Source organism: Salvia hispanica, chromosome 1 (assembly GCF_023119035.1).
Source record: "Salvia hispanica cultivar TCC Black 2014 chromosome 1, UniMelb_Shisp_WGS_1.0, whole genome shotgun sequence".
Classification (NCBI taxonomy): Eukaryota; Viridiplantae; Streptophyta; class Magnoliopsida; order Lamiales; family Lamiaceae; genus Salvia; species Salvia hispanica.
The window spans coordinates 29,059,783-29,083,690 of record NC_062965.1 but is presented as its reverse complement, the minus strand read 5'-3'; the positions used below and the strand labels follow the sequence as shown (position 1 = coordinate 29,083,690).

General features: G+C 35.4%; 5 protein-coding genes across 8 annotated transcripts; 4 read left to right on the top strand and 1 right to left on the bottom strand.

The window, feature by feature from the left end:
- Nucleotides 1-46: 46 nt before the first annotated feature.
- LOC125200918 (psbP-like protein 1, chloroplastic) lies at nt 47-2,380 on the bottom strand. Of its 3 annotated transcripts, none has more exons than XM_048098748.1 (9): nt 2,232-2,380; nt 1,900-1,987; nt 1,720-1,813; nt 1,351-1,431; nt 980-1,062; nt 765-887; nt 602-673; nt 427-523; nt 47-353 (listed from the first exon to the last, which is right to left on the bottom strand). In XM_048098748.1, exons 2-9 carry the CDS (start codon nt 1,957-1,959, stop codon nt 250-252), a joined length of 714 nt encoding a protein of 237 aa, XP_047954705.1. In that variant the 5' UTR covers nt 1,960-1,987; nt 2,232-2,380; the 3' UTR covers nt 47-249. The 3 variants fall into 3 exon arrangements, with proteins under 3 accessions (XP_047954705.1, XP_047954706.1, XP_047954707.1); XM_048098749.1 differs by having other exon boundaries at nt 1,900-1,971; nt 2,232-2,373; XM_048098750.1 differs by having other exon boundaries at nt 1,900-1,967; nt 2,232-2,359.
- Nucleotides 2,381-2,521: 141 nt separating this feature from the next.
- On the top strand, nt 2,522-5,242 carry LOC125190822 (pentatricopeptide repeat-containing protein PNM1, mitochondrial-like). Its single transcript, XM_048088255.1, has 2 exons — nt 2,522-4,213; nt 5,131-5,242. Exon 1 carries the CDS (start codon nt 2,550-2,552, stop codon nt 4,146-4,148), a length of 1,599 nt encoding a protein of 532 aa, XP_047944212.1. The 5' UTR covers nt 2,522-2,549; the 3' UTR covers nt 4,149-4,213; nt 5,131-5,242.
- A 5,083-nt stretch (nt 5,243-10,325) lies between these two features.
- LOC125205320 (truncated transcription factor CAULIFLOWER A-like) lies at nt 10,326-15,906 on the top strand. 2 transcript variants are annotated; one of them, XM_048104184.1, is made up of 8 exons: nt 10,326-10,677; nt 12,136-12,211; nt 13,275-13,339; nt 13,669-13,777; nt 13,872-13,913; nt 14,971-15,012; nt 15,144-15,256; nt 15,345-15,906. In XM_048104184.1, exons 1-8 carry the CDS (start codon nt 10,493-10,495, stop codon nt 15,427-15,429), a joined length of 717 nt encoding a protein of 238 aa, XP_047960141.1. In that variant the 5' UTR covers nt 10,326-10,492; the 3' UTR covers nt 15,430-15,906. The 2 variants fall into 2 exon arrangements, with proteins under 2 accessions (XP_047960141.1, XP_047960149.1); XM_048104192.1 differs by having other exon boundaries at nt 10,333-10,677; nt 13,678-13,777.
- Nucleotides 15,907-18,428: 2,522 nt separating this feature from the next.
- LOC125205334 lies at nt 18,429-19,388 on the top strand. The gene is made up of 2 exons (XM_048104204.1): nt 18,429-18,748; nt 18,823-19,388. The coding sequence occupies exons 1-2, from the start codon at nt 18,445-18,447 to the stop codon at nt 19,170-19,172; spliced, it is 654 nt and encodes a 217-aa protein (XP_047960161.1). The 5' UTR covers nt 18,429-18,444; the 3' UTR covers nt 19,173-19,388.
- A 990-nt stretch (nt 19,389-20,378) lies between these two features.
- On the top strand, nt 20,379-23,100 carry LOC125200743 (hexosyltransferase GAUT11-like). Its single transcript, XM_048098495.1, has 2 exons — nt 20,379-20,534; nt 21,530-23,100. The coding sequence occupies exons 1-2, from the start codon at nt 20,379-20,381 to the stop codon at nt 22,955-22,957; spliced, it is 1,584 nt and encodes a 527-aa protein (XP_047954452.1). The 3' UTR covers nt 22,958-23,100.
- The last annotated feature ends 808 nt before the right edge of the window (nt 23,101-23,908 follow it).

Genomic DNA, 23,908 nt, shown 5'->3' with positions numbered 1-23,908 from the left:
CGTTTGGGATAATCAATTTCTTAGAAATTAAATTTTTTGGAGAGAATAATCAAACCGAATCGATAATATGACAAGATATATATACCATAGTTGATGCATATCTTTGGAGAGATATAACACAGAGTGTGCAGAGACTAGTAGTTGTTGAGAGAAAATTGCTCATATCTACAGTGAGTGAATAGCCTCTAGTTTATGTTGTAAATGAAGAAGCAATGCGCACACGCACACACACACACGGACATCCAACCTTCAGACATTGAAAATCTGGAACGAATCGACCACAGTTTTCAGTCTATCTTTCATCTTATCCCATCTCCTCTCGTTCGCTCCTGTTGTCACTGTGTAGAACCTTCCTGCAAAGAATTTATAGCTTAGCTCCTCAGTTTATAAATGAATCCGAACTACGAGCAAGAAGAATGAACATACCATTGCCAATGCAGACTGTAGACAAAGCATGACGGGTGTAGTTTGGAGCTTGTGCAAGGAACTCGAATGTGTAATATGCTTTCCCCTCCACGTCGTGCTGTGTGACGACCAGGCAGAGTTATCCATAACATTCGTATTCATAACTTAACATACTTGGTAAAAGAGAAAAAACTACCTCTGATGCCTCAATCAGCTTTGTTTTTTGAGTAGGAGAAGCCAAGACCTTCCGAATTAGAGTTTCGCCAACCTAGAAGAACGATTTTCAAATGAAAAATCCACAATCATACAAAGTTGTCCGAAGCTCATACGAAAATTTAGCAGCGTGATTATTTGCAAACCTCCTGTGGGGGGCCAAAGTCACGAATGTCTTGTTTGGCTGTGGGGATTATATTTACACTGACGCTTTCAAGAGGCTCGATAACATCTTTGAAGACCTTGTCTTGTCCTTCAACAACGACCTCCTGTTCCAGCCAACATAATAATGAACTTGAATGGGATGTACTTGTGATGATGAAATGTGATGAAGAACAAAAGAGGTTATGGTGCAGCACACCTGCCATCCAAAGGGATACACGAAAGTATATCCGTCTTTCTTATCAGTGACGGGGAGGAATCCCTTCTTTGTTTCTGCAGCAACTGAGCCACATCAACAGTATACTCTTAGCGCATCAGTCATAGAGCTCAAAGAAGTATGCTATGAGTGATTACGAAAATGCAGATCATTACAACCCCACTCTATATAAACGAACACCAATGATGATGGTGGTAAATAGGGTAGTAATGATAAGAACAATGATACACAATCTGGATGTAAGAAAGTCACAAAAAAGACAATTCTTTCCAGTAAAGATCAGTGCTGAAGGAAAGTTACTGTGAAGAGTTTATGACTATCTCACAAGAGTTGTTCCTGAAGAAATTACGTACATGTTGCTGCGTGCTGAGACATGAATAACCAAGGGGCAACTGTCACCCCCAAGGCCAGGAGTTCCCGTCTTCCACTTCTATCTGTCGTGAGCATTAAGTTAGCATGTGCATTCCAACCTAGGAAAGGCCTAAAAACTGAAGCTCCAAATTGAACTAGACACAGATTACCACTGAAGAGAGGAAGATTTGTGGACTGTTTCTTCCTCATCCCTAAGGCCTTACCTAAGCCATTCAGTATATTTTCTATATCTTCTAAGAGGAGATAAAACAATAGATTTTTTTGTTCATTTCAAGCTTGATGGTGGCCATCTAATCTTAACGAACTGAAAGGGACATTCTGCTTAAAAAGAGAATAGGCGAACAGTGTACCTTCGCATGGAGGAGCTGAAGTCGAAGGCAAATGAGCAGACCTCACAACGAAGGAAATACTCCTTCGAAACGGACCGTGCCTATACAGACCTAGCTGATGCATATATATACATAAGAATATAAGAACAGAAAAGAAGTTTGCAACAAGCAATGAAATGAAGAGTGATTTAAGACTTGAACCTGAGAGGATGAACTAGGCCACACATGATTGGTTGAAGGCAATGTTAGCAGAGACACCATATCTGCTTCTAACTAAGGGAAATACTATCTGAGCAAGGCATCAATGAAGATATGGAACTAATGTAAAATAGTTTGGGATATACAATAAAATAAAAGGTACTCCAAATTCTACCATTCTCCATATGAAATGCACAAGCTTCAATTGGTTGAACTCTCATTTCTTCAAATAAATTTTATGGCTTATTACAGCAGTTGAACAATTTTCTCCCAAAATTTTATTTTGATACTGATATTCCTAATGGGAACTATGAAGAGTGATAGCACTCAGTTACCTTTCAGCAGAGCTCCGTCGTGGGGCCACCGGAGTTGTAAATTTTCCGGCGAAGTAGGGGTCTCTGCCACGTGTCAACTGGGAACAAAACCTCTGCTTATCTGAAGGCAATTTCTACATCACCCAAATCCCCATCTTCTATATCTATATCTTGCTCATATCCACCAGTTTTCAGCTGTGGAAAGACATAAAACACCTTTTCACTCAAAAATGAAATTAATTCCCAATTTAAAATGAAATTAATAAAATAAAAATACCCTACCCCTCAAAACCCCCCAAAACCTTGTCCTCTTTCACACACACCACACACAGTAAAAAAATGCGGAAGCTCTCGTTGCACCTGCGCAAACTGCTCCTCCTCCGCTGCTTCTCCACCTCTCCCAATCCCCTCACCCACCACCCCCTCCCCGCCCCTCGATGTCCGCCTCCGGAATTTGTCTCTTCAAACGCCTTCTCCGCCGGCCGACGCCACTGGTTTTTTCCCATCAGAAATTTCTCCTCACAAACAGGAAACCCATCCGCAGCGGAAAATTCTTTCAATCAAAACCCTAAAAAATCCGAAAACGATGAAGATGCATTGGCTAAATTGTTTTCCGACGAGCTTCAGAAAAACCCAGATTCAGAACCCCTCCCTCTTCAAAAAAGACTTGATCTTTCATTCTCCCACGTCCGGATTAGCCCCGCAATGCTCCTCTCTACACTCAATTTGTCCCCTGACGCAGGCCGTATGGCGCTAGATTTCCTCAAATGGGCGAAATCAAGGCCGGGATTTGAGCCTAGTGATGAGGTTTACTCCCATTTCGTTGCGTATTTTGGGAGGAGAAAGGATTTCAAAGCTACCCACGAAGTTCTTGTGGATGGCATTGGAGTCGCTGGGGTTAAGTCTCTTGAAGCCCTAATTGATCGAATGGTTCGTGCAGGGAGGCCCTCCCAAACCGTTGCATTGTTTGAGAGGATGGAGAAAGACTATGGGTTTGTGAGGGATATGGATTCATTGAAGCTGATTGTGTCTGGTCTCTGCAACCATGGCTACGCGAGCTATGCCGAAAAATTGGTTAAGGGTTTGGCAAATGAGTTCTTTCCCGATGAGTATATATGTGATGCATTGATCGAAGGCTGGTGCGTGGATGGGAAGCTGGATGAAGCCAAGAGATTGCTCGGTGAGATGCAGAGGGGCGGATTCGAGATAGGTACGTACGCTTACAACGCGATTTTAGAATGTGTTTGCGCGCTTTGTAGGAAGAAGGATCCTTTTAGGCTCGATAGCGAGTCAAGAAACGTGCTGGTTGAGATGGAGAGGAACGGTGTTCCTTGCGATGTGGAGACGTTTAATGTGCTTATTACTAATTACTGCAAGATTAGGAAGACCTCAGTTGCATTAGAACTGTTCTCTAGTATGGGGATGCGGGGGTGTTACCCTAATGAGGCTACGTTCCTTGTGTTGATCAAGAGCTTGTATCAGGCTGCACGGATTGGGGAAGGGGATGAGATGATTGATAGGATGAAGTCCGCTGGGTTCGGGGATGCTCTGGATACCAAGGCTTATTACGAGTTCTTGAAGATTCTATGTGGGATTGGGAGGGTTGATCATGCTATGAATGTTTTTGCAATGATGAAGGAGGACGGACGCAAGCCGGGTATTAAAAGTTACGACTTGTTGATGGGGAAGCTGTGTGCTCATGGACGTCTTGATAAGGCTAATGCTCTTTATAAGGAAGCCGAGAGCAGCGGGCTGGCTGTGCAGCCAAAGGCATACAAGGTTGATCCGAAATTTGTGAAGAAGAAGGATACTGCGGTGAAGAAGGAAAAGAAGAGGGAGACACTTCCTGAGAAGATGGCAAGGAAGAGGAGACGGCTTAAACAGATTAGATTGAGTTTTGTCAAGAAGCCAAAGAAGATGAGGCGGCGTGCTTATTAAGCTCCTAGCCTTTTCTTTGTGGGAACATCAGAATTTCGGGGAGAGATTGGTTTGAACTCCTACATGTGAGCTCTCTCTTCTTCTTCTTTTTTTTTTTTAATCTGGATTCTAGCATATTTGAATTTGATGCATGCCATTTAATGTTTAATTCTCTTGATTATGATCTGTTTTTGGATTTTATTTATGTGTAGTATTATCCTTGTCCCTTGAGTTAATTTGTTGCATTAAACTTGAAAACTACCATGAAAGAATGAGATAAACCCTTCCCCAATAATTGCATTGCTTCAATCAAAGGGTCCATTTGTTCATTTTCTCTATAACTTCATATTAATGTATAAAAAGACAAATCGAGCTTTTTTTTTTTTTTTGTAATTTGCATTGTAAGATTGATGATGTCAATAACAAGCATTAGAATCAAAGTGAATTTATAGAACAAAACAAATAATGTCAATGTGGACTAGACGAGAACTAGCTCATGTATGGTGCTCACAATATGTAGCATGGCATTTTCTCTCTCCCGATGTTGTGCAGTATATATGGATAACCCAAACACATATTAATGCAGATGACTCACCCAAACATGTACATGTATCCATATCCCACAAAGATGATAATTATACTGAACACTACTCCGTGTTATATTTTGTTGACCCCAGCTTTACTTTACTTTACTGAGTAGTTTTTAGTTTTTGAACCTCATTGCTCCATTCTTATCGTTGCAGCTAGTAATTTGTCCTCACTCTGATAGTATCTGAATCTTGTCTTCTTATTTCAATGAATCAGTCTGTCCCAGCTGCTTTTAAAAGTCCTTAGTTTATCTTTATTAGTAAAACAATATGCATTAATAAATGTATTGCTTTTAAAAGTCCTTAGTTTATCTTTATTAGTAAAACAATATGCATTAATAAATGTATTGCTTTTTCCTTGGACATTACTATTATTTTTGACAGGTATTAATAGTTTGTCTGCATCTATTTCACAGGCTTCATCAAAGATTACATGGGAAACTGCTGCGCTATTCAAATTCTTTACTTTCCATTGGATGCTTTTCGATCTTTTTTTTTGTCGGAAATGTAGCCAATGCTGCCACCAAAAGTGTACCTTTTTGTTAGCATTTGTGTCGAGGAATCAAGTTGTTTTTTTTTTTTGGGTAAATTAATTTAAATTTAAAAGCCACATTACATACAGGACGCCAATCCGACACCTTTGGTTTTAGGCATTATATACCTCTCTATCTTATTAGGAGTTTTGTTCAAATAAGACTCCATCTCATTACAACTTAATATTTGATCCCCTTAATTAAATAATACTACTATCATAAACAATGGGCTTATACGTCGTGTGCAAGGTGCGCGCAGCCAAGATTTTGTGGTGATGAAAATTGTGTGAACAAAATCGTAGAATAGTATCAAAACATGAAAGAAAAAAAAACAAATAGAACTATTAAGCATAAGAGCATAGTTAACGACATGGGTCCTGGCCCGCGGCCTGTAGCGTTGGAGGGGGCCGGAGCCGCGCCTGAGGACGGGAGGGAGTCACGGGACCGCGCCCGGTTGCATCCCGGCTCGCCATTGGAGGCTCCCAGAATGCGTTTGGTTGCGGCTAGGGCAGGTAGTTCGGTCATCGGTTAGTCGGTTAACCGATGACCGAACCGTTTATCACATTTCTCGGTTAACCGAAAAATTCGGTTATCGGTTCGGTTCGGTTCCAAAAGAAAGGTGTCTTTCGGTTATCGGTTCGGTTCGGTTCCAATCGGTTAGAACCGATTGGAACCGATTAGAACCGAATTACACATTTAATATTTATTTTTATTAAGTATATTCTAAATAGGTTGTTTTTATTTTTTAAATTTCTAATACAAAGCACCTACATAATTTTTTCTACAAATTTAAATACCAAAAACTCAATGCAGCGCAAATGGTGGTGGCTAGGATGGGAATTTTTCGTATGCAGATTGATACCTATGAACTGCATATATATATTTTTTTAATAATTCGGTTCCGGTTCGGTTAACCGGAACCGAACCGACCCTATTCGGTTAGGAACCGAACCGAACCGAGGCCAATTCGGTTTCGGTTTCGGTGCTTCAATCTCGGTTACTTTTGTGCTCGGTTAACCGGGTTGTCGGTTCGGTTCTAACCGAACCGACCGAATTACCTGCCCTAGTTGCGGCCCGACCTACGGTTATGGGTGTTCAGGCCGGATCTGGAACCCCTATCCAATTTTTATTTTTTTTTTTTAATTTTGATTTTATTTTTGCCTATTTATATACCATTTCTTCAACATTTTTCCAATAATTTCTAGCTCTCTATTCTCTCTATTTATTTGTTTTTTTTTCTGGAATTTGTAATTTTTATTTTTAAGGATTTTTAATTTTTTATTTCTAGGGTTTGTAATTTTTTATAAACACCCAAAACAATGAATTTTTCGTGTTTTTATTATTCAACATTTTCTATTTTATGAGTGAAATAGATTGTACTTGTGAATAGTGCAATTTAATAGTTGAGGTTTGGATGGGGCTTGCAGGGTTATAGGAGTTGTGGCCTGGCGCAGAAAATTAGAGGAATGATGACGTGGAAGGGACTTGGGGCTTGGATTCGGGCTGGGGTTAATGATGCTCTAAAAAATTTAAAATTGGTGTCTTATTTTATACTCCCTCCGTCCCATACTAGTGGAGGCATTTCTTTCCGGTATGGAGATTAAGAAAAATTGTGTTAGATGAGTTAAATAAAGGAAGAATAAAGTAGAAAATGAAAAAAGATAGTGAGATGGGGAGAAAATAAAGTAAGAGATACTCCCTCCATTCCAGATAGTTTGTCCCATTTTTTTATTTTGGTCTGTTCCACATAGTTTGTCTTATTTCACTTTTTACCATTTTTGGTAGTGGACCCCATATTCTACTAATTCATTCGTACTCACATTTTTTTATAAAACTAATATAATTAAAGTAAGACTCACATTCCACTAACTTTTTCAACTCACTTTTCATTACATTTTTTAAAACTCGTACCGATCAAAGTGAAACAAACTATGGACAGAGGGAGTAGTAAAGTAAATGAGAAGAAATATATTGATTTTTACTAAAAATAAAAATTACTTCATTACTATGAAATGTACCAAAATAGAAATAATTTCATTACTATGGAAAAGACAGAATATCAAATACTACTGACTATTAATTGTGTTACATTTTTATTACAAACTCATGATAGTAGTAGTGTCAATAAAAAGATCAACAAGGAATTCTGAATACCCTTACAAACCTTATCTTTTCATTAAATACTTTGAAATGGTCAAAGAAAGACAGATTTTACAACTTGTGTAGTGTTATCACTATAACCAGTTATAATTAAAGAATGAGCTGATGTTTAGCGAATAAATTATCGTTTAGACACAAACGCTTAATCTCTTACTAAACAACACTAAAATGTAAAAGATTCTCGCACTAAGAAAACAGATTTTAAACAAAATGCAACATGCCACACAAATAAAACCAATATATGATTTAATATTCTAAATCTCATATCTCAATGGAAAGTAAGATTAGAGAAGCGTAATTTCATTAATAAGACGTCCATCTCCAGTCAATAAATTAAAGAGTGAACTTCAAAAATGGTCCCTGGACTATGGGTTTATCTCGAAAATGGTCCCTGGACTTTAAAAATATCACCAGTAGTCCCTGGACTAAGGGTTAATATCAAAAACGATATTTTGAGACGAAAATGCCCTTTTGAGGGGTTTTGGGGGTTTGGGCAATTTGGTCTTTTTACACTTTTAACATTTTAAATCTGATATTATTTTAGTTATGTACTAAATCTGATATTATTTCAAAATTATCATTCTTCTTCCCTTTTGTCATCCTTCACTTAGTTTCTTTATTTCAATATTAGATTTAATTTTACAAAATTAAATTTTAAATTTCAAGTTTTAAATATCAATAAATTTTTTTAATTATAAAAATTATTAAATAACAAAAATTATTAGTCATAATCATTATTTGATAGTGTCTAATATTTAATCAATAAGATATAACAACGTCTTAGTTTTAATCAATATTTAATAGTTTTAATCATAAGTAGACAATATAACACGATTTATTCTGAAATAAATATGCGTCTAATGTAAGACTAATATAATTTTCATTTATTAATTTGAAAACAATCAATCAAAATGACTAGAAAATTTCAACAAAAATACTCCTATACAAAATTTTTAGTCGACTTCATAATATTCAATCACAAGCAATTATAACAACCGAACGAAGGCTAAATAGAATAGCTCTTATTTTTCATCACGATTAATATTATTTTTCTGTACTTCTTCAATTCAGCTTAATATTATATTAAATAACAAAAATTAATAGTTTTAATCAATATTTATAGTTTCCATGAATTAATAGTTTTAATTAAAAAAATTTATTGATATTTAAAAATTGAAATTTAAAATTTAATTTTGTAAAATTAAATCTAATATTGAAATAAAGAAACAAAGTGAAGGATGACAAAAGGGAAGAAAAATGATAATTTTGAAATAATATCAGATTTAGTACATAACTAAAATAATATCAGATTTAAAATGTTAAAAGTGTAAAAAGACCAAATTGCCCAAACCCCTCAAAACCCCTCAAAAGGGCATTTTCGTCTCAAAATACCGTTTTTGATATTAACCCTTAGTCCAGGGACTACTGGTGATATTTTTAAAGTCCAGGGACCATTTTCGAGATAAACCCATAGTCCAGGGACCATTTTTGAAGTTCACTCTAAATTAAAAGTTTGAATTATCATAGAATTAAATAAATGAAAAATCATTATTGATGATCTTATCTAAACAAGAGAAAAAAAGTACTGACAAGCCAACCAAACAATTCAACTTAAAACACAAAATTTAGTTTAAATAAAACAATCATTAACCAACAGATTGTAGTGTAATTGGCAGCGCGGAGCTGTGATGACCTTGGGGTCATGGATTCAAACTCTACTACCCGTTGGGAGACTTTCGACCTTAATCTATATTATATTAAAATACATGTCGAAACCAAAGTGCATATTCTTTTTTATCAAACCAAAATCTTCTATAAGAATATGCACCCTTTCATAGTCTGTCCCGCAAGAATATATATTTTCTAATTTTGAAAAGACTTTTATATTAGATGAGACTCATTCTCCACTAACAATATTTTAATTAATTTTTCTCTCTACCCCTCTCTTACTTTACCAATATTACATTAAAATCTGTGTTGAATCCAAAATGCATATTCTTTGGGAACTGAAGGAATATTATTTAGACGACATCGAAGTACAATTTAATTTGTAAAACATGTACTTTATTATCCAAAATGTGATGGATTGAGTCACTACAGAAGTAATGAGAAATAATTATCAAAAATTAAAATGCGAAATTAAAATAAGTGAAGTACAACATGTTGGAATCTAGGCCCGGTCACACACTATTTAAAAATGGGTTGTAAAGTCAACACGTGTGCGTCGCCCGCCTCCAATTGATTTTTGGCTGTTCTTTGGGCTTGGAGCTTGAGCTTTATCCAAGTTAAGCTTAATCTTTTTGGACTACCAAATTAACAATGCTCGGGTCATCCAAATACATCTCATGAATGAACCTAGACGTGAGCCGTGTCCAGGTCCAACTCCAACACGCTCGTCCATGAGTAGCACGCTCATAACATCCGTAGTCCTCAGCAGTTACACTCTAGCATTGATCAACAGACTAAGACCATATTTGTTTATGGATTTCTATCTCTAGATGAGTTATCACCCCAACCAAACATGCCATTAAAGTTTAAATCATCACAAGAATGTCATTATGGATTATTTAAATAAAACTAGCATGAACACTGCTATTATATTAACGACATCACGGTGCAATATAGTTGGTAAGACGTTAATTTTTTAGTATCACAAAATGTGAAGGTTGAGAGTCACCAAAAAAGTAGCGAGAAAGCATTATCGAAAAATAAAATGGGAGAGTAATGTAAGTGAAGTATTTACAATATGAATATGCATGGTTCACGAGACCTACAAAAAGAAAAGGAAGAAAAAGTGAAGGGAAGCAACAGTTGTGTTTTCAGTAAACAAAGAAAGAAAGAAAGGGAAATATTCGTCCTTGTAGTCCCACTATTTACGTCCACCAATCAAACGCAGAAAACGCATCACACACCGGATGCGCCCTGCTTTTCCCATTCCCTCACTTTCTCTCTCTATAAATACACACACACAATGCGTGCCTCCGCCGCGCGTGTATACCCAAACACACCCCTGCATCCGTACCATAAATGGCGAGCCCTACTACCATACCCTAGCTAGATCTCATATCGAGACATACACAGAGAGATGGGGAGGGGGAAAGTGGAGCTCAAGAGAATCGAGAACAAGGTGAACCAGCAGGTCACCTTTTCCAAGAGGCGATCGGGTCTACTGAAGAAAGCTCACGAGATTTCCGTGCTCTGCGACGCCGATGTCGGATTGATGATCTTCTCCTCCAAAGGAAAGCTTTCTGAATACGCTACTGATTCCTGGTAACCTATTCCTTCACTTTCTCTCTCCTCCTCCTCTCTCTTCTGGTTCGCATGATTACGTGATGAAGGTGGAGGTTGACTCAACGGATTTTTCTCTCCTTTTACACTTTTTTGGATTAAATTAATCCGACTGGCTTTTTTTCCCCAAAACTTTTGTTGTGCGAAAACTGATTTCATTCCAAATTCGGTGAATTTTTGTTTCACCATTTTTGAAAGTAAATCAAATAGCTATAAATAGCTAATGAAAAAATTGTCGCTACGGATATACGACCGATTCTTCAGATTTTTGTGGCTTTTTACCACATAACTTTATTGGATCTGAAACTCATACTGTTTCTCTTCATATTCATCCCCTTTCCCCACTTTTATGGATATATTATTCAGGAAATATAAATATCTCTCCTGTTTATGTACTTTATAGGAAAATAACTCAAAATATCTTCAATTTTAGCAAATCGAACTTCAGTTTCACCATTTAACTCAAACTTGAACTGAAGTTATATTTCCTCATTATTTATTTAAAAATCAGTTACATACAATACTTTAAAGTTTAAACCAATAATATCATAATGAAATTTGATTATTAGTAGTATATTTATGTATTTAATATTATTATTTACTGAAAATATATACACAGCTTTAATAATGAAAATATACACTTAAACATATCATAACAAAATTAAAATTTACTATGGCTGCTTCATATTTTTAAAAGTAAATGATTTTCTTATGTAAGGACTAAGGACAATGATTATCATTCACTTATTTTTCAAGAAAATGTACATGTACATTTGACTCTATTGTTTGCTTTCAGTACTAGTATAATTTTGTCCTCATATTTAGTGAAATACAATGATTTATATATGATCGAGTCAATGAATTAAATCCATTATCCAAACCAGTTAATTAATTTAGTGGCCCAAATTTGGGCTAATTAATCAAGCCTATTGGTCATATAATGACGCACAAGCCCAGGTGAGGCCAAGCCCATTTTAATCCACATAAATATATCATAACCCTTAAACTACACACAAATTCAGGGCCATTCACTTGACTTCATCTTCCCCATTATATTTAACATGAGAATTGAAAATGACACATAAATACGAATTACAAATGCATAAATACAATAAATTACATGTACAAGAAATTTAAGAATGAGTTGCCATAATGAGATTTGAACCTATGTACTTATTGTGAATTTTTTGTACATGATTTTTTTATATCAAACAGAACTTGTCTTGACATTTTTAATTTCTGTATAAATATTTTGTTTCCATATCTTCTATTCCTTGCCACAATCATGCAAACTCATATTTTCAGAAAATATAGCTGATAGTTTTATAAACGAGTGAGTATAAACTTGATTTCACCTTTTAATTTTATTTTTTTTACTAAACATATTGTTTGAAGTATTTGTTTTGATGTTTGTCTTAAATACGTTGGTCGAATTTGCAGCATGGAAAGAATCCTCGACCGTTATAAAAGATGTTCGTCTGCTGATGAGCGGAAGCCACCTGATCTTCAATCTCCTGTACGTATTATCAATAGTAGACTAGTAATAGTACATATTATTATTACAGCTTTATTGTAAAAAAAATCCAATATTTATCTGACTTTATCACTCTTACAGGATTTCTGAAACATTATAAATTCATGAACACCTTATATTGTTATGATTATTATTATAATCTTCAATTGCAATTACAATATTCCTCAGTTTTTAGATTGATAAATCTATTTCATTTTATCAGTAAATCTAAAACGACGTTGTAATAACAATCATAAACAAAGAAACAAGTTAGATGGTGGAGTTGTAATGCTTGAAAAGTTGTATCAAAACCTAAAAACCATGGCCAAAATTTGATATTTTCTGTGAATTTATTAGCAAAAATCATGAACTCAATATTACGAACTATTGCGGGAAGACTTGTGTCTATGTTATGATCAATTTTTGTTCATGAAAGTTTATAATTTTACAGTACTAAAGTCAAACAGTGTTCTTCAATTCCCAAGTACTAACATTATTAAGTCTCATATTTGACATATACTGAATATTAGTAATCCATATGTCAAGTAATAGCCAATAGGGGTATTAATTAGACGCAAATATGAGATTATTTGGATCTAGTATCTTTTGATAAAGTACATAAAATATTAAACTATACACATTTAGCTTAATATGAGAAAAATTTGAACTGAATATCCTTTAAATATGAAACTTTGTGTGGTAAATGATAAGAATAAATATTAAAAAAGGTTACTAGCCCTAAAATCACAAACTTTGACCTAATTTGGTATTTCTCATGAACCTAAGATTTAGTTACAAAAATCATGAACTTAGGTCTTGAAGTAAATTTCCATTGAAGAAAACTCTAAATTCGTGAGAAATTCACTACAAAGCCTAAGTTCATGATTTTGCAACCAAATTTCAAGTTTGTGAGAAATATCAAATTTCGGTCAAAGATTGTGGTTATAAGGACCAATACTATGTAGTATATATTTATAAAGATGGTATTAACCTTGTATTTCAGTGTTATAGCAAATATGGATATAAACTCTATTGAGTTTTGACTAAGACGAGTAATATTGAGCAGGGAAGCTGGAATGTAGAACTTGGTAAGCTTAAGACTAGAGTGGAGGTCTTGCAAAAGAATAACAGGTATATATATATGATAATCAAGTTAGTGTTTGTTCTTATTTTGCAGTATCTCTCACTATAGATAATTACCACATGCCAATAAATTTTAGAAAGCTACCAAATTTTGGCTATAGAAATCCACAAAAATGATTAGTACGGTATTATTTGAATGTACTGAAAAATGAAAATTTTCCATAAACAAACAAATACTTCTATGTCTCTTATCATGTGGTGAATCTGGTAATCATTCATAAATGTGATAGGAGATATTGCACAATGATGTAATAGATGACTCAGTCTGCTTTTGATTTGTCTTCAAGTCTTCAACACAAGAATTTAATGACATTTAGTGTAAGTAGGAATTTATCAGGAGACAACTTGGAATGTCTGAGTATGAAGGAGTTGCAGAACTTTGAGCATCAACTTGATGCTTCTTTGAAAAAACTTAGGTCTCAAAAGGTAATTAAGCTCTTGTAATCTATGGCCACTCGAATTTCTAATGAACGTAAATATTTTTTTTAAGTATTTGATATTGGGAATTTCTTTCTGGCAGAACCATCTCATGAATGAGTCCATTTCAATGATGCATAAGAAGGTGAGGGCTTAATCAATAATCTTAAGAATATTCTATGCTTTGTGTCTAAAATAATAGATATAGCTTCTTCATATGTAGTACTGTAGCATTTTTATTCATGATATGTATGCTCATTATTGACATTTCCATATTTGATCATTGATAGTTTAGTGAACTACATATTCTGTTGGTTATCTGAACTTTTATGGGCATAGAAACTAAAGCATTAGAAAACTAAACATGGAAAATACATGAAAAATGTGTGTGTGGAGAGAGAGATAATACTGTGTATTCATGAATGTAATTCCCCAAAGTCCAAGAGTAACTTAGAAGTTTATAAGAATTGTGTAGAAATGTGTGCACTACTTGGACTTCTGTATGTACAAAAGTTTGATTGAAGTTAATAGAAATTGCAAATATAAATGAAAAGGATTTGCTATTGTTATACTCTTTGGTGTTGGTGTTGGTGTTGGAGATTTTGAAATTAAAATACCACTACTTTACTTTGATATATGGTGTTTGTGTTGGTGTTGGAGAATGCGTATCATTTGCAATTAATCTAATGGGCAAATTGATGGAAAAATTATGAAGTTTAGTTGAATTTTGGTCAATCTCGTAACTTTAAAAAAATAGTCCATTATTACAATATATCATAATTTTGACATTTTTCTCAATCGTCCCATTTATCTGTGTTTGGAGGAAATTGTGTATGATGTAGATTGATAATTCTTTTGCAAGTTTGTATATCACTCACAAAGTCCTTGATTTTAGTATAAAAATTATAGAATAATATAAGATTAGTCTTAGAGTAAAGTATTTTGGTTTCTAAATAATTTTCCTCCAAATCTAATTAATGGGACAATTGAGACAAATGTCAAAATTATGATATAGTAATTGGCTATTTTGTAGGGTTGCAAGTTAAACAAACTTCATACTATTAGTTTCTGTGGCAACATACCCTAATATAAAGACCTTATGTTACTATGTATCCATATAAATTCAATATGAAAATTGAGACTCAAGAGCTGCATATATATCAATTTCGATGACTGCTCACATCCACACAAAATTGTGTCAGGACAAGGCATTGCAGGAGCAAAACAACTTGCTTTCAGCAAAGGTAATTTATGCCAAACTTTCTAGGAGTACATCCTAATGCAATAATATTGTTGAAAATTAGACATTCTTTGTTTCTCAGCTGAAAACTTAAAAATTATATTGATGCATTTGATGTATTGATGGTGTAAGCAGATGAAGGAGAAGGAGAAGGAGAAGGAGAAGGAGAAGGCGAAAGAATCAACTCCACCATTTGAAGCCCAAAATCACTACAGGATTACGCTGTGTCTTGACTCTTTAAACACAAGGTTAATTAATTAATTCCTTGTATTTTATTTCTTCATTTTCTTACTATTAGTATATGTTTAACTATAATGTGTGTGTGTGTGTATGCAGTGAATCGTATGAGAACGAGGGCGACGTTGGTCAAAGTGAACCTTGTCACCACATCCACATGCAAGGGCAAAACGGACAGATCTAACTATATATATACGATGACGGATCTAGATGGGGTCGGGAGCCCATGAGGCCGGAAATCTCCAATAACTTCAGCTTTTGGAGCTTCCGCTGACTCTAGGGTATGACATCTCTATCCAACTATTTGGGGCTGGGGTTCATTTCTGTATCGAACCCCACAAGTTTTGTTTCATAGATCCATCATTATATAACATATATCGACCATGTATAATATTGACTTGGCTGTATATAACTATTATATATGTATATATTGTGTAGTTAGATATTACTAAAAAGAACATTTGTATTTTGGAGAGGAGAGAGAAGTGAACATAGTTTTGCTGCATGAATAAGTTAGTATCATGTGATGAATATTGCTCATATATGGTAATATATGTGTTTTTGGAAACTAATGTGTGTACCTTATTAAGGAATGATAATGGATCAGTTCTCTCTTTAACCATGTATATGGACTGCTACAATATAGATGTCTTGTTATTTACTGTACATTTTTGTATGTGTTGGTGCTATTTATAAAGAGTATCGTGACTATTGTCTGTATTGATATAGAAGAAATTTAAAATTGCAACATAGGATGGTGTTTTTTTAGTTTTACATTCATCAACTACTGTTTGAACTTTGAAGAATGGAGAGAGAAGTAATAGCAGATTTTGGTTTTACATATTAAATGGAAAGTGGTTTCGGCAATATTTCCTGACAAAAGATGTAATATTTCGTCAATATCTTTTTGCTAAATTTATACTTTTTATCCCTAATAACTGTAGGGAATATAAAAAATCTGTAAAAATTTACTATTGTAATTGAGAAAGAATAAGCAAAGTTACATATAACAGTTTGTCATTTTTTGTAGTTACTTAAAAAACCATTTTTGCAAAGGAAATGGGATGAGAGACTATAATTTGGGACAATAATTTTTTTTATAATTAGTAACGGAGGGAGTACTTGCTAATATAATATTACCGTTTATCACGCAACTTATTGGGAGAAAAGATTAAAAATGTTGACTTTTCTACAGATTAAAATACATATAGTAAGTGACTATTAAATTTTTAAAATAAGTGCTTATAATTTTATTTTCCACTTTACTTCTTCACCTTACTCATTCACTTTGTCTTCTCTCTCATATATCAAACAATTTTTTTCACTAACTTCATCTTTTATCTATTCCAATGCCACATATTATGAACTTCTAATGTCACGTCATTTTAGCTCAACCAAAGTTTGTGTGGGATATTTTAGAATACATGGAAATTCATGTATTTTGAACACTAATTTTATATATTATCAAAAAGTTTAATTCTACTAATAGTTGATAGATTGACAGCCACTTAATTCTTTTAATATATTAAATCCAATTTCCATTCTAGTTTATATTCACATAATTGTTGTGTATTGACTTCGACACACGCGCCATTCCTGATTTATCCGTATATGTGTATACAAATTACAATACGTCTTTGCAATGTAACAATACATTTTGCAATTTACTCTTGAACCATATCTTATCTTTATTTACTAATTACTACTCATACGTCCGCCATTAGGAATTCCCGTCTATATTTTAATCCGCCAGCAATTAGAAGTCTTAATTAACTTTTATTATAAATAGTAAATTAAATCTCATATTCCACTAATTTATGCTACTCATTTTATAAATGGATATCATATTTCACTGTCTTTTTCAATCCTCTTTCTTTTATATTTTTTAAAACCCATATCGAATTCAAATGAGACTCTTAGTGCCGGACGGATGGAGTAATATTTTTGGACGCATGCTTCTTGTGTCATATTCACTACATTAAATGATTAAATTATGGCTAAGACGACTATATGTGAGAACATGACATAGGGGACATATATAAAACCAGTCGTTTGAAGTCCTATAACATGTTGTCTTGTAATGATCAATTACCAATTAAGGAGTCGTCAATCATGGCATAGAAATTTCATAATACTTGCTAGTTGTCTTCATTCTTGGTCTTCTAGAAGAATATATATCTTTCAATAACTCAGTTGGCATCCAATGAAAATGGATAGCTAGGGATATATAATAGAGATAAAATTATTAATGATAACTTGTTTTACTTGATTAATGATAGGTTTTTTTATATAATACTACTAATAGATTAACATTACTTCCTTCAATAAAGGCATCAAAATAAGAAAATGATGGTCGGGTGATTTTATATGGGGCAATTAGTGTCCATTAGTTGGAGACTAGTAGCGTAACAAGACCATCTAAAATTAAAATATAGTCGAATTTGACTCGAGTAAATTAAAAATATAATTGGGACTATAATTATACTGAGTTTTGTAATCTTTTTACACATTCTATCAGTTCACGGTTGTGCGTAGGTTTGAAATACATAGAATTCAATTCAGAAGGGGCAAAAATATTTATGTAAAGAAATTTTAAGAATTTATAATGGGGCATTTATAAAGGAAATTGAAAAAATTGAAAAATTATAAAACAAAATGATAAAAAAAAAAAAAAAGTATGTTGAGGAGGGGCAAATGCCCCTTATCCCCTTCATGCAGCTACGCCCCTGAATACATGGTATGAATTTGGCCAACTCATGCCAGCATACCAAACCTAGTTGCACGCATATTCTATATGAATTAGCCTAATTCAAATATTTGTAACGATAACATTTGATTAAAATCTAAAAAATGGGAGATTGTGCAGCTCGTCGAGGAGTGGCCGTGAGTACCATAGAAGCGGTGTTCCGGCTTCGGCTCTGTTGGCCCAACCCCATAGCTTAGAGCAAATTGAAGTAGAAGTCCGCCGACAGTGCTAATCTCTCTATGTGTATGTTTTTCAACACTAATTATTTCCACAACCACCAGCCTATGAAAAAAAGGACAAAGAAACAAAACTAATCAACACATCACCATTCTAATTTTAATGTACAATTTCTCCACAAACTATCTAGCTTAGTAGTGTATATAATATATAAAGCAAGGGCATTTTCAAACACACACACATTCGATTCTTACTCACCTCCAAAACAAGACGAGGATGTCGGGCTCGTGTATGAGCCGTGCTGCAGCTCTCGTTGGCATCCACGTCCGCATGCCTTTTCAACACTACGACCAAGATGCTAATCTCACAAGAGCCGAAGAGGAATCCGACCACCTCCTATCCCACGAGATCCTCGACTTGAGTATTAACAAGTACATGCCAGAGTCCGAATCCAGCAACAGAGTCATGGTTGTGGTTGATTCTAGCCACGAAACGCAAGGTGCTCTCGAGTGGCTGCTTTCACACACGGCTCAAAACCGTGGTATGATCATTCTCTTACATGTTGCCAATGCCACCAAAGGTACTTAATTCCCCTGCACAATCAACAATTGTCACACTTTCTAACTATCATAACAAATATTATACCATTTTCAGATAGGGAAATGGATCAAAGGGTGTATCATCTACTTCAAGCCACAAAAAATATGTGCCAACTAAGAAGACCCGAGGTGCACGTTGATATCATTATTCGACAAGGAAAGGAGAAGGGAGCGGTAATTGTTGAAGCAGCGGAACAATTGAGGGTCTCGTTGCTCATTTTGGGACGACGAAACGAGCCATTTTGGCACCTGTGGATTTGGATGAGAAAGGCAACTCAGAGCAATGTTGTAGATTATTGCTTCCAAAATGCTAATTGCATGACAGTTGCTGTGAGGAAAAGCAAGAAATGTGGTGGATATCTAATTACCACAAAGCATCACAAGAACTTTTGGCTTCTTGCTTAAGTTCTTAACAAATTTCTTCATCTCATCAAACCTCTGAGACCTATTGGATAATAAATTATCCAAATTCAGAGAAGTTGAAACTTGTATAATGATCACAAAATGAAGTATGAAATTGTCAAAAGTCTCAACAAGGCTAAGGAGACAATCAATAACCATCATCATACATTGCCTCGAACATTTTTGTACATAGAACTATTTTTGAGCCAATCCTATCGAATTGCGAGCCATTTAGTAAGTGTTATTCTAGTTGGGATTTTTTTGGGGACTTATAAATTTGCAACTCAAACTATATTGCATTGCCGGCTACCCGAGTCAACCTATGGATTTCGATTGAATTCATTCTCTACACACTCTCTATATCCTATGCACTATACTCGATCTACATATAGAGTGATGCAAGATTAAAACATAACTAGGCGTTATCAAAGCATAACCGCCCTTATTGGCTTCAATTATAATATTTTTGAATCGTCTAATTCCAATTATAATAATTTTGAATCGTAAGATGCAGATGCTCATAATCTTTAACACCATTATTTTCAAATTATTAATTAAGTTAATTTAATAAAGGAAAGCACTTTTTCTTTTGGTACAAATAATAAAACGTTATTAGGAGAGAGAGATGTACTTTAGTTTAACCTTGCCATGTGATTTCACATTTAATTTTTGCCGACATTTCATTAAAACTTTCCAACATTTACAAAATATGATTGTTTAAAGTTCTCATATTTCAACTTGCAATTACAGAATATATTTATAATATCCATTTTAACATCATTTTCAGTTTTATGCAGTATTATTACCATCTTCTTCAAATATCAAGAAATACAACACGAAAAAATGATGAAATCCAAAGGTGAAGACTTTGTGGGAATTTCTACACTCTCTGCGAATCCCTCCATCTAATCTTCATTTGATTTACCCAAAATCGATCCCTTTTTTTGGTTGATGAACAAAACTAGAAATGCCAACTCACCTTGTTTGCACACTCACTCACCCTCAGTAAACAAAGCTGGCATTCATGTGTGAGTGAAAAACAATTTTCTCTAATTGGGACCCAAATATATACAGAATCACCGAGACCCACGAATTGAAATTGCAGAGTACTGCATTTGGGAGGGGCCGCTCGTGTTTTGTTTTGCGTGGAGTCGTTGATTTTGAGGGAAATTGATTGGTGGGATCTTGATTTAGCTGCTTCTTTGAGAGATGCGCCGTCGGGCGGCCGACCTTCGGCGCCCGGTTCGGAGGAGGTTTTCGTGGTGGATCTGGGCGCTGCTTCTATTGTTCTTGATTGCAGGTTTTGCTCTGTTTGTTGTTCAGCATAATCATCGAGATGAGGATCGTACCTCATGGCTCTATGTGGTACTAGTATTTTAGGTCTGTGCTCCAACCTATGCAGTGAGGTAAGCTAGACAGATCTTTTGGCAAACCTCTGCCTGATTTATGACCTTTACCTGGCTGGGCCGCAACTGAGTGTTTCTCTGGAAAATAGAAAACTGAACACTGTTCAGATAATACCACTAAACATTGTTTATTGAAATGAGTGATCTTTGGCGGAAGGTGAAGTCATTTAGTAATACAAGATTACCGTCTCTCTTTTTTGAGCTTCTAGCTTCTAGATCAGAGAGTAATATTCAATTGGTTTGTGAGTTGTGCTATTACCTTCGGACGTCCTTCAATATTCTTCGAGTTTCTACTTTAGGGCTTTGGAATTAGATATGAAATAGGTAGGGCACCATTCTGTTTTAAGTCGATGTCAAATTGAAAATTGTTCTAGTAGTGAAAATCTTTTGTATAATGCAACCATGTAAGGTCATTCAAATTTATATCTTATTTATGTTTACATTTTGGAAAATCATGTGTCATACTGCTGAGCTGATAGTCCTATAATTAATTTTCCTTGGTATGTTCTATGAGAAAACTAGTCAATGCTAGATGGGTACTACTGTTAATCGGGGGGCGTTCATCATGTGGTGTCTGCTGCTCAATAGAATTTTATCTGCATTACGCAAATTCTGTGATGTTCATAAATTGAAGTTGCAATTTAATTTTGTCGATATGCTAATGCTGCTTTTGAGGCAGCAACCAAAGCTATGATCTTTTCAGTTCCAACTGTCCGTATATATTAAGTGAAGTTTCAACAATAGATTACTAAGCAAATAAGGGTGGAATTTTTGGATTGACTCAACCATACAGCTCAATGTATAGCGCCTGAATTTCCTTTATCGTTATCAGAATTGAAAAGGCAATTTTGTGGACTTTGATGATACAGTTCTGTCTTAAAGCAGTTTTTCACTAATCTTGCTGTGAGAGAATGCCCTGACTTTTATAAGAATATTTATTACTGCCTTTTCCAGGAGATAAACCCACGAATTGACAGGGTTGTTCATACGAACCGAAATTTTACTGAAGAAATATTGAGTGCAAGATCATATGCCAGACAATTAGCAGAGCAAATGACCCTTGCCAAAGCTTATGTTATTATTGCAAAGGAACATAATAATCTCCACCTTGCTTGGGAACTGAGTACAAAAATACGAAGTTGTCAATTGTTGCTCTCCAAGGCTGCAAAGAGAGAGGAGGCCATATCTCTTGAAGAAGCGGAACCGATTATTAGAAGTTTGTCAACCCTTATTTTCAAGGCGCAAGACGCTCATTATGATGTTGCAACCACAATGATGACAATGAAATCCCATATTCAAGCTCTTGAAGAGCGTGCTAATGCTGCTACTGTTCAGAGCACCATTTTTGGAGAGTTAGCAGCCGAATCAATACCCAAGAACCTTCAGTGCATCGACATTAAGCTCACGACCAACTGGCTTCAGAACAAGTCGATAGAGGAGCTTGCAAATGAGAGTAGAAACTCGCCCCGACTAGTGGATAATAACCTCTACCATTTTTGTATATTCTCCGATAACCTTCTGGCTGTTTCAGTTGTTGTCAATTCCACCATTTCAAATGCTGAACACCCCAAGCAGCTCGTTTTCCATATCGTCACGAATGGGGTGAAGTATGGGGCAATGCAGGCTTGGTTTCTTGGTAATGATTTTAAAGGGGCTGCCATAGAAGTCCAAAGCGTTGAAGATTTCACTTGGTTGAATGCGTCGTATGCGCCTGTTTTGAAACAACTACTTGATGCTTCACCAGATATCGAAGTTGAACACAAGTTCCGTAACCCAAAGTACCTCTTTCTGTTGAATCATCTTCGTTTCTACATCCCGGAGATTTATCCTCAGTTGGAGAAGGTAGTTTTTCTCGATGACGATGTTGTGGTTCAGAAGGACTTGACACCTCTCTTCTCGCTGGATTTGCACGGGAATGTGAATGGTGCTGTCGAGACATGCCTGGAAGCCTTCCACCGATACTACAGATATCTCAATTTCTCAAATCCACTCATCAGCGCCAAATTTGATCCACAAGCCTGTGGATGGGCGTTTGGCATGAACGTTTTCGATTTGGTTGGTTGGAGAAAGGAGAATGTAACTTCAAAATATCATTTCTGGCAGGAAAGGAACATCGATCGGTCACTTTGGAAGCTCGGCACTCTCCCTCCGGGGCTCCTGGCTTTCTATGGACTGACTGAGCCACTTGACCGGAGATGGCACGTGTTGGGGTTGGGCTACGACCTGACTATTGATAGCCGGTTAATTGAGACTGCCGCTGTTGTTCACTTTAACGGGAACATGAAGCCGTGGCTGAAGCTGAGTATCGGCAGATATAAGCCTCTGTGGGAACAGTATTTGGATCAGAGCCACCAATATCTGCAAGAGTGTGTCACAAGTTGATAATCATCAAGCTTTTAATATTTGCAGGTATTTAATTTAATTACTTTTTATTGTTTCAAATATTCAGAAATCCAACTGCCTTTAGTGTAGCCCCACCGAAAATAGAAAATTTTGACATTTATGAGGAAACTTTTTTCTTCTCACTCATTTGAAGCTACTATATATGGAACATTTTATCATACAATAGAAAGAAAACATGGTAACATACTACACATTATGTTCAATACTTTAACAGTAAATGTCAAATGTGATCTCAAATATATGTTCGTTTACGAATTTAATCCAGAACATTATCTTTTTAATTGTTGAGTCCCCCACAAATGAACTCGGACCGAATCAGTCTAACAAAATTAACGCGCCATTAACAAATAACGGTGATTGCCTTGTAATCCGAATTTGACCAAATTAAATTACTAATTGTAATCAGTTACACTTAATTAAAATCCTTAATTTCTATTAGCAAAAGGTGGAAGCAACATACGGAAAATATATTAAAACAAATACAAAAAATAACTTTTTCAAAATCAAACACACAACACTTGGGCAATATCGAACAAACAACACTTAAAGTCACATAGAAACAAAAGGAATTTGAAGCATCGCTCATCGTTCTTCTTCTCAAGCAAACTTCGCAGAAAACCTACCCTATTATTCGAAACAGCGAACTAGCAACAGCACACCACCAGAAAAAGAGCGAATAAACCCAAGGTCTCGTTGTCCAAACCCGAATGCGAAGGAGGAAGACTGTTTCTTTAGGTGCTGGTCCTTCAACAGCGCCTGTAAATACACCCCAACCCCGTCGCCTCAAAACCCTCCGCAACCCGCCGCCTCAAAACCCTCCCTGTACGAGCCCGCCTAAAAATCAGCCGCGTTCGACCCGTGAAGGTAAAATTTTTATCTCTGTTTCTGATTTTTTATTGAATATGGTTGGGGTTATGAGAAATGTACGAT